Source organism: Ammospiza caudacuta, chromosome 10, assembly GCF_027887145.1.
Source record: "Ammospiza caudacuta isolate bAmmCau1 chromosome 10, bAmmCau1.pri, whole genome shotgun sequence".
NCBI classification, from domain to species: domain Eukaryota; kingdom Metazoa; phylum Chordata; class Aves; order Passeriformes; family Passerellidae; genus Ammospiza; species Ammospiza caudacuta.
In genome coordinates this window covers 16,540,740-16,551,055 of record NC_080602.1, presented here as the reverse complement: position 1 = coordinate 16,551,055, position 10,316 = coordinate 16,540,740, and the positions used below count along the sequence as shown (strand labels likewise).

At 41.5% G+C, this 10,316-nt stretch overlaps 1 protein-coding gene across 2 annotated transcripts; it reads left to right on the top strand.

Annotated features, from left to right (window-relative positions):
• Positions 1–91: 91 nt before the first annotated feature.
• Positions 92–9,291, top strand: LEO1 (LEO1 homolog, Paf1/RNA polymerase II complex component). 2 transcript variants are annotated; one of them, XM_058811462.1, is made up of 12 exons: positions 92–162; positions 897–1,601; positions 1,853–1,957; positions 2,458–2,552; positions 3,215–3,360; positions 3,809–3,893; positions 4,206–4,300; positions 4,576–4,710; positions 5,382–5,517; positions 5,824–6,010; positions 6,282–6,379; positions 9,007–9,291. In XM_058811462.1, the coding sequence occupies exons 1-12, from the start codon at positions 105–107 to the stop codon at positions 9,109–9,111; spliced, it is 1,950 nt and encodes a 649-aa protein (XP_058667445.1). In that variant the 5' UTR covers positions 92–104; the 3' UTR covers positions 9,112–9,291. The 2 variants fall into 2 exon arrangements, with proteins under 2 accessions (XP_058667445.1, XP_058667444.1); XM_058811461.1 differs by having other exon boundaries at positions 1,850–1,957.
• Positions 9,292–10,316: the final 1,025 nt, after the last annotated feature.

Below are 10,316 nucleotides of genomic sequence, written 5' to 3'. Positions count from 1 at the left end.
AGGCGCCCCCTTTGAGAGCAGCCCCGGCCGGGCAGCAGGCGGCCTGCGCGAGTGGCGCCCCGTGTGACGTCACTGCACGGCGCCGGCGGGGCCGCGCTGCCGCCATGGCCGACATGGCGGATCTGTTCGGCAGCGACGCGGACTCGGAGCCGGAGCACAAAGGTGAGGGCGGCTTCTCGCGCTCTCTCCCTCCCTCCCTCCCTCCGCCCGGGTGCCCCCGCCGCGGGCTGCGCCGCCTGCCCCGCCTCTGCCGCCTCTGCGCGGGGGCAGGGATGGAGGGAGGGAGCGGCGCGGAGCCGCGGGCCGGGCTCCGGTGCCTGCAGGGAAGGTTGTTCCGCCGCAGCCGAGTTCTGAAACAATGGAACATCTGGTTTACGTCCCTGACGTTTAAATAATTCTCGTACGCGTTCCTGTAAATTACTTTTCAAGGCAGGTGTCCTTTTATTTTCCTGTTGGAAACCTCGTTTACCAGCCTCGGCAGTGAGGAGTAGTTCCATTGTCATAAACCTCCCTGGGCAGATGACTTAGATTAAATGCAGAGTGACAATTTTGGATTTGTAGGATCTTAAAAGCCGCGTCTATATAGTTACTTGTTCAAGCCCTCACTATTTCAGTTGTTACCTTCCTTTGTGTAATTCTTTATTCCATCTACAGTTTTAGAATCTTAGATCACAGCTTGTGGTTTGAAACTTTTTTGGCCATCAATCATTTTCCATTGTGTCTTTTGGCTGTGCTTTTATTAGCAGCCATTTTATTTCCCTATTCTCGCTAACTCTGTTTATCTTGCTGGCCGTTCTCTGTAGGTTCGGTTGTGTGTTTGGGGTTTTTGTTAAAGCAGTGCACACACATCCTCAGAGGGGCATCCTGACTGCTGAAGGGTGGTGTTTGTTTTGCAGACTCCGATTCCGGCTCGGATTCCGATTCTGAGCAGGAGAATGCCGGCTCTGGGAGCAACGCCTCCGGCAGCGACAGCGACCAGGACGACGACAGGGAGGCGGTAAAACCCAGCAACAAGGAGCTGTTCGGGGATGACAGCGAGGACGAAGGGGCATCCCACCACTCAGGGAGTGACAACCACTCCGAGAGATCCTACAACCGCTCCGAGGGCTCGGGGCACGAGGACAACGAGCAGTCGGACGGGGAGCAGCACAGCGCGTCCGAGGCCGCGCACGACGACGACGAGCACGGCTCCGAGGAGGGCAGCCATCGCTCCGAGGGAGACGGCTCCGAGAAAGCACACTCCGAGGACGAGAAGTGGGGCAAGGAGGACAAAAGCGATCAGTCGGATGATGAGGAGAGGCAGCAGAACTCTGACGATGAGGAGAGACAGCAGAACTCTGACGATGAGGAGAAGGTGCAGAACTCGGATGAAGATGAAAGGCCACAGGTGTCTGATGATGAGGAAAGACTGCAGAACTCAGATGAAGAGAAAATGCAGAACTCTGATGATGAGGAAAGGCCACAGGCCTCAGATGAGGAGAAGATGCAGAACTCTGACGATGATGAAAGGGCCCAGCGGTCTGAGGAGGAGAAAATGCAGAACTCTGATGATGAGGAAAGGGCCCAGCACTCTGATGAGGAGGAGCAAGAGCACAAATCTGGTAGGAATGAATACAGAAATAATGATTTGCTGCTGTTTTGGTCTCTCTTTATTTATATCTCTCTTTTTCTTCACATTGGCCTGAAAAGATAGAAACTTCAATGTAAGGGCATTGATTTCATAGTTTTTAACTGTAGTCATCTTTGCAGTTATTTTTGATGCAGCACTTTCAGAGCTTATTAATGGAGAGGAATTTTTAAATTTGTGGATGAAAATTTTTACTTTGCTGAGAATAACTCTGCTCCTTAGTAGAGTCTGCAAGGGGCAGTGACAGCGAGGATGAGGTTCTGCGAATGAAGAGGAAGAAACCAATTGCATCAGATTCAGAAGCAGAGAGTGACACAGAGGGGCAGAAAGGTAAATGCTGAGGGGGTTTGTGGGGTTTTGGGTCCTTTCATCCTCCTCTTGAGCCTGCCATTCATCAGCTACAGGCCTTGATAGAATTGGTAGTGTTTGCTGCACGGTGCCATGGAAATAACCAAACAGACATCAGGAATTCTGTGTGGGATGCACATGCTGATCCTCTCCACATAGCTCTGTCAAGTTTTCTCTTCCACAAATATTCTTTCATCCATTGTTACTGAAAGATATGAAAAATGGTTCCTCTAATCAGACCAAGAACCTGTACTATGATTTGTGGTGATTTAGCTGGCTGAGGATGAGGTGCTTATTTTCTGAGAAGTAAAACCTCCAAAATGCATAATGAAAGTTCTTTACTTCTGTTCAGTTACTTGAATAAGGATTATCTTATACTCTTCTGTTGCCAACTTGATTTCCTTATTTGATAAATAAATCTTGCATTAGAGCTGCGTGTGCATATATATGTGTGGTTTAAAATTGTAATTTTTCTGCTGAAGAGCATGCAGATGTCATGGACCTGTTTGGAGGTGCTGATGACATTTCCTCGGGGAGTGATGGAGAAGACAAGCCACCAACCCCAGGACAGCCCATTGTGAGTAGATTTGACCTTTGAGACAGTTAACATGCCATTGCACTCTGAAATGCAGAACACCAATTGAATTGGGTAATATTCTAGTGAAAAAAAAGGAGTTGTGGCGTTTAGTAGCATTGCAGATAATTTTGTCCCAGCTGGAAGAATTATTAAAATTTTATACATTACAATATCAGATTTAATCTGCCTTCTCCCATCCCTGCTTCACTTTTTGAACTCTAAAAAAATTTTTAAAATAGTTTGATTGCCACCAAATAAAATACAAAGCCGTAGCTGTCTTTGGTACCTTATTGCAGCAATTTGGGAAAATACTTTTGGTTTTATGATAATTTTTCATCTTTTATTGATAATAGATAAAAATAACTTCTTTAATCTGGTAGAAAGTATCCCCCAGTCTCCAGTGCTCAGCCAACTCTGTTGGCTCCTTTGCTGTTTTTTATTGTCTTTGGTCTCTTGAGTTTGCACTGGTGCTTGAAGTCACTTAAAGTGCCACATGACAATGCTGAGTTGAATTCCTTTCAATGAAAATGCCTGAATTCTTTTATCCAAATCTTCCTGACCTCTCTGTGCCTATGAATGACTTTTCTTTAAGCAAAATGTAATTACTAGAGCAGCAGTAGCCAGATAGATTTTTTCACTTATTCTCCTGTTCTTTTTTTTAGGATGAGAATGGGCTGAGTCAAGAGCAGCAGGAAGAAGAGCCTATTCCAGAGACCAGAATAGAAGTAGAAATACCAAAAGTAAACACAGACTTGGGTAATGATTTGTATTTTGTGAAGCTGCCCAACTTCCTCAGTGTGGAACCCAGGTAATTGCACATTAAATACAGGATTGATAAAGTCTTTTAGTGTTTTTGTTTAGTATGTGTTTACCCTATTTAAAGTTGTTGACATTAAGATGCAATTTTTAGTTGTGATTAGTTGATAATAATGGCAGTTGTTTTCTAATCAGCTAATTTTATTATGAAGGTAGGTTTCAGCTTGATGAATAACTTACTGTCTGTAAAAACCAGACAAAAATGTGGTTTAATTGAAAGCACATGCTATCAGTTGAATTGTAAGCATAAGTTTAGGCTCTCAGAGATGTGAAAGGTGAATGCACTGACCCTTATGCAATTTCCAGTGATTAAAAACATAATTTTGAATTTCAGAATAAGGCCTTTTTTATTCCTGTATGTTAAATGTTCTATTTATGAAGAGGCTGGTTACTTGGATTAATTTTCTTGGAAGGATAATGTGTTGTAAAATTTGTTGCAGACCTTTTGATCCCCAGTATTATGAAGATGAATTTGAAGATGAGGAGATGCTTGATGAAGAAGGTAGAACTAGGTTAAAACTCAAGGTATAGTATTAATTTTCCTTTGTCTTTTACACTCACCTAGGCACTTTCCTTCATAGTCTATTTCACATATTTTGGAATGATGTTTTGAGTTTTCAGATTATGCACTGAGCAAAGTTGATCTATTGTCATAAATTTTTAAAAATGTTGATAGCTGCATTTCACTTACAAAAGCAATGATTTTCACCTTTATTGCTTTGCATTGTGCCACAAATTATCAAGCCTTTCTAACTGAAATTCTTGACCTATATAGAGTGTATTTTACTACAGTAATCCTTAGCAGCTAGAAAAACTGTTTTGTTTTTTCCCCTACAGGTAGAAAACACAATACGATGGCGGATGCGACGAGATGAGGAAGGGAATGAGATCAGAGAAAGTAATGCAAGGATAGTTAAATGGTCAGATGGAAGGTTAGTTTGCACCCTTTGTTACTGAAGTAATGCAGTTCTTCTTGCACTGACATGCAAAATTGGAAGGTCAGCAAACTCTGACATCAGTTCTGCACAGTACAAATTATTTTAGTCTCAGTGCTTTGAAAGGTTTATGCTCTGCATAGTTTAGGTTGAAATATAATTATTGGCTAGATATAAAAAGGAAACATGAATGCTTTCTCCATTTAGAAATGAGGCAAAAAAATAGACCGCAGTGGCTTTATCAAGTAACTGATGTGGGAATCTCTTTTAAGCATGTCCCTCCACTTGGGCAATGAGGTCTTTGACGTGTACAAGGCACCGCTACAAGGGGACCACAATCATTTGTTCATCAGACAAGGGACAGGCCTGCAAGGACAGGCTGTGTTCAAGACCAAGTTAACCTTCAGGTAAACTGCTGTTCCATATCAAATGTTGATACTGTTTTTGCAATTAAGTGTTGTTAATAGTATATAAAGATTAGATATACCAGTTTGTAAAGCTTCAGAGCTTTACTGGTTAGTAAGAATGTGCTGTTTTCCAAACTCAGTTTTTCAGTAAGATTTATCCTACATTAGGTGTTTAAGTTGGGAATGTTACTGTGCCGTCTCCTGCAGGCTACACACAAGTGTTTTGTATACATGTTTTAATTTTCATTTTTGCATGTAGGTCCTCATTTGAGTCAGAAAAAATATTACTATTCCCTGAAATTAATATTTTGTCTGAGGTACAATTACTATCAAGATGGCAATTGCTTCTTGAGATATTGATGTGAACTGTGAGGAGGATATATCTTTAGGTAATAAGGGTCAAAGGTTGTAGGATTCTAGCATCATTAAGGGTAAAAAAGGCCTTAGAGACATTGAGTTCAACTGTTAATGGCTGGACTGTGATTTTACTGAGAGACGACTTGCTGTCTCCAGTTGCTATTACAGTACACATAAATCCTTTTTGAAAAGGGTTGATGCTTTACTTTTGTGCAGATGAATCTCTGAATTCTCAAGTGCTGGTCCTACCATTGTCTTTTGAGAATGGATATATTCCTTAAAGAAGTTTTTAACCCCTAGCAATTTTTTACCAGGCCACACTCTACAGACAGTGCCACTCACAGGAAGATGACTCTGTCTCTGGCAGACAGATGTTCGAAGACCCAGAAAATTCGTATTTTGCCAATGGCAGGCCGTGATCCGGAGTCTCAGCGCACAGAAATGATCAAGGTATTGTGGCATGGTGATCTGCTGGTTTAATCTTAATTAACACAACTGTAATAGAGTTGTGAATTTTGAATATTTTTGAATGTTTTATGATTCATGAAAAACAGTAATGTTTTGGTGTTTTAAGCAAGAATTCCAAGCCGTGAGTGTGGCTTCCTTAACCTGGCAGATGACCAAACGAGAATATTTGCAGCCTTTACCTGCTGTGTAAAAAGCTACAGTAGGATATGAAAACAATGATGCTACAGGTGCTCTTGAGGTGGTTTGGGGTTTTTTATCCCTGAGTTCATTGCTTGTGTGCTTGGGCAGAAAGAAGAGGAGAGGCTGAGGGCTTCCATCCGCAGGGAGTCGCAGCAGCGGCGCATGCGGGAGAAGCAGCACCAGCGGGGGCTGAGCGCCAGCTACCTGGAGCCCGACCGCTACGACGAGGAGGACGAGGGGGATGATGCAATCAGTCTGGCAGCTATCAAAAACAGATACAAGGGTGGCATCAGAGGTAATCATAAACCTTAACAGCATGTCGTTAAGGCCTGTGTGATTCAGGCAGGGTAATTGCACAGGACAGCCTTGGTGAGATAGGATTTTGCCAGTTCATTCAGTATGTGAAGAGATGTTAATTCAGTTTGTATAAGTTTATTTTGTTTACTCTGGACTTAGCTTCAGCAAACATTTCGTGGCACTAAATATAAGACATTTTTAATATTCTGTCTTCCACACCAGTTTCAGATAAACATATTTGGCTTTTTATATTTTTCTGGAATGTGCAGAGGAACGTGCTAGAATCTACTCTTCTGACAGTGACGAAGGCTCAGATGAAGATAAAACCCAAAGACTACTCAAGGCTAAGAAACTTAATAGTGATGAGGTAAGAGAAGGACTTTGTTCTTAAGCTGCTCATTTTTAATGAGGAACATTTCCTTCACTAAATCTAGTGTTTAAACTTGGGACTTCTGTGGTTTCATTTACACCATGATGAATGATTTATTTGACTTGGCATGCTTTCCATGGTAATTAATCACCAATTTCTTATGCACTGCATTAGTTCACAGACCTGAGTGATTCCCAAAGGAGGACACTATTGTTATTGCTGATTTAAAGATGGAAAAATTTATGCAGTTATGTAAAATGAATATACCAAAATTATTCAAGGAGTAATATTGGAGTCCTAGTGCAGTGTTACCTAAGTTACGTGGTCCTCTCCTGTTTATTATGGAAATAGTGGAAGCATTTTCACATAATATTTCTGCTCTTTTCAAATAGAAGAGTTAAAAAAACTGAGTTAAAAAGACCTCTTGTCTATTGCTAAACATACATTTTCCATCACCCAGGATTGTCTGAAACATTGGGCCCTGATCATATTAACTGTTAGCTACAGCAGTAGTGCTGTTTCCTAATCTAAAATGGTGTTTTATTGGTTTGTAATTTATGACTGCTGGGTCTTTATTAAATGAGTTTTTGTGAACATTGCATTTGAGGTTTAGTTCAAGTCTGTCACTGATGATACAGCCCTGCAGTGTTACACAAGGAGTAAGCTGCTCTCATTTTCATTTCTGTACTGTGTTTCCTGTAAAGTCCCTGGGAGGCCTCACTCCCCAGCCCCTTGGGTGTTTTCTGTGTGCTGAATGCAGGTTCTGGGTGCTCTTACAGAGCCAGCTGAGTTACTTGCACTAACTGGCATTGTAATGTCAAGTGGAAATAGTAAAAATTAGTTTAGTCTTCTGAAGACATAGACTTCTGGCTTTTTATTTTACGTCAGAAAAATGTAATATATCAGAGAATATAACAGCCATAGTAAGCCATGTAGACAAAACTGTAATTTTGTGGACCCTGTGAGCATTTGTTGGTAGAAATTGAATTGTTTATTTTTAAGACTCTTACTAGATGTGTTAGTTCATGATACAGCAATGTGAGGACTTGTCAGTTCCCTTCTCTCAGAAGAAAAGGTCTAATCAGCAGCATTTCTCTGCAGCTTGAGGAGCAGCAGCCTCCATTTTAGAGTGTCTGGAAGGTAATGCTCCTCTGGGGCCTCGGAGTGGAGCTGCAGTGCCACAGAAAGCCCAGCGGTGCTCCAGCTCCTGTGCTCAGTGCCCACAGGGGGAGTGTGTGCTCAGTGCATACCCACGCGCGGGGAGCTCTGGCTTCCTCGTACACTCCCTTGCTTTCACCTGCTGCCAGTCAGCAGCACAGCACAAATCTTGGTGCTGATAGCAATTTGTTACCATTACTGCAAGTGTCAGTCTGTTATTAATAATGTAGTTTATCACCACACAGCAAGTAGTTTCACTGTTGCTGCAGTTAATGGGGATATTCTGCTGTGCAGGAAGATGACTCACTGAACAACAGCCCAGCTAGATTACAAGAGAATGTTTGTTCTGAGGAAGAAGTTATCACTGAGATTTCCACCCCTGTTAATTTCTGTTTTCCCTGCTTAAAATTCCTTCATAACTGCGATTCTCCCGGTACTGAACACCCTCATATAGAATCAAATACTCTGGATAAATAATTGATCCTTGGAGTTCTGAAACACTATAGTTCTAGAACTCAGTCTTTCCTCCTTAAAATCCAAGCAAGTTGCTTAAAAAAAAAATAAATGAAAAACCAAACCCACACTTCCAAAACCAGCAAATGGAAAAAGGGATGAGGTTACTTAGGCCTGAGAGTATTTTTAAAGATACACTTCTTTTTCAACAATAGTTGAGTTACCACTTGTTCCTCATGTCACTATGGATGAGTTTTGCATGAACAACTTGTGATTTGAAATGTTGTTTGGAAGGATGATTCAAACTGAGCTGGTGGAAATGTACATGGAGCAAAAATCAACCTTTTGGCTCCATGACCTAAAAACTGAAGATCAGCCCTATAAAAGTCTTTATGGTATTGCTTGTAAGCAGGTAATTACCTCAGTGATTTGAGTTCCTTTGACCAGCTCTTTGCAGCCTCACAAACTATAAACTGTTACATTTCTTGGACTGTTGATTCTGAGTGCCAGTGACTCCTCCTGATTTTTTTTCTTTATGCCAGAGAGCAGTTAGTTTAGTTTTGTCTTTCTGATGAGCAAAATGCCTGCCCACTTCCTGAATTCCTTCTTTGCTTCAGTAGCTCTGATTCAGATTATATAGGTATAAATAGTTTTCAGCAAAGCTGCAGGGGCTGCCTGCAGGGAATGTGTCTGTGTGCTGGAGAATCACTCCAGCACATGAGGGCTGCTGGCAGTGCCCTCACATGCTGTAAATGCAGAGAATGCAGAGAGAGGCTCTGTGCATGCCCTGCTCAGGCAGAGCAGGTGTGGATGCAGGGCCAGCAAGGGGATGGACCCTCCTGGTCTGGGGTGTGACACTTGGAGCAGCCACTCAGTGCTGAGGGTAAGGACTGGCACAGAACCAGCCCTGCTTCATGTAGCACAGAATGGAAAAACTAGAGCTAGGAATTCTGCTTTCCTTACAAGAAAGACTTTGAGGTGGTGGTTTATTTTTGTCCTTTTTTTGCCTTTAGGAAGGTGAACCTTCTGGAAAGAGAAAAGCAGATGATGATGATAAAGCAAGTAAGAAGCCTAAGAAATACGTGATCAGTGATGAAGAGGAGGAGGATGATGATTAATATTAAGGAAGTGCAGCAGTTGATTTTTTTTGTTGTTGTTTTTTCTATATATATGTTTATATATATTGTACAGTTCTGTTAGAGCACAGATGTAAGTAACCATAAGGGGCTTATTTTGATAAAGGAAAATTCCTAAGTCTGCGTTTCTGGTGTGAATAAAGTTTTTTTGACTTCCTTTGACTCTTGAGAGTTTTGTCTCATTGCAGCAAATGTTGCACCAGGGATCATTACAGTGCTGATTTTAATCTTGCACAGTGCATTTGAGTTTTGAGAACTGTAGTAGCTGGTTACCAAGTAAATTGGTCATTAACTTAGTGAGTTCATTAGGAGAAGCCATGCTAATCTCTGTGGAATGCTTCAATGAGAAGTTTGCCCAACAAGGGTATGATGCTAGAGCTTGCTAAGAACACACAGTGGTACAGTACAACTCTGTTTCTTCCCTAGATATTCCTTATTTCCTGTTTACTGGACAGTACATTGCTATGCTGGTATAATTTGCTGACTGAAAATATTTCTTGCCATGTTTGAGTAAATCATTTTAACTGCATGAACTTCACAGTTAACTGGTCACATAAGGCATTTATTTTTCATGCATTCAAGTCCAGAATGAATATCTGCATCTTGCCAGAGTAGTAATAATAATAATAACAACAATAATAATAGTCATGTGCTAGTGATATAAATGTCAGAGTAAAAGCACTTGTTTCAACAAAACTGACATTTCTGCCAGCAGAGCTGGAAGTCTCCTTTAAAAGGTGAAATGAATTACAGTGCAAAAAATGCAACATGACAATTGTGTCTCAGAATCCCATGTAATTCTTATGGTGCCATTTCCTCTTGTTCTGGTAGGTTTTATAAATGGTTTTGTTTAACTGGGACGTCACTGGAGGAGAATGTTCTAGACAGAACCATTGCTGTGTTTACACTTTGTTTATTTAAACACCTTATTTCACAATATAATACCAGCTGTAAAAGAGTAGAAGAAATAGCTGAACTTCTCCACTCTTTCTTTCAGAGATGAAACAGCATGTGCAGTTTTTCTCACTGATGAGAGAGCATTTATATGTTATCTGTGCTGCTCTTTTGGCTGATTTCTCACATAGTCCTGCAGGCCTGAATGTGATTTGAAGTTGAGAAAGCAGAAGTAGCTGACCTCCCCTACAAATAAGTAGGGGAGTGGTGCTGTGCAGTTTACGATGTGGATT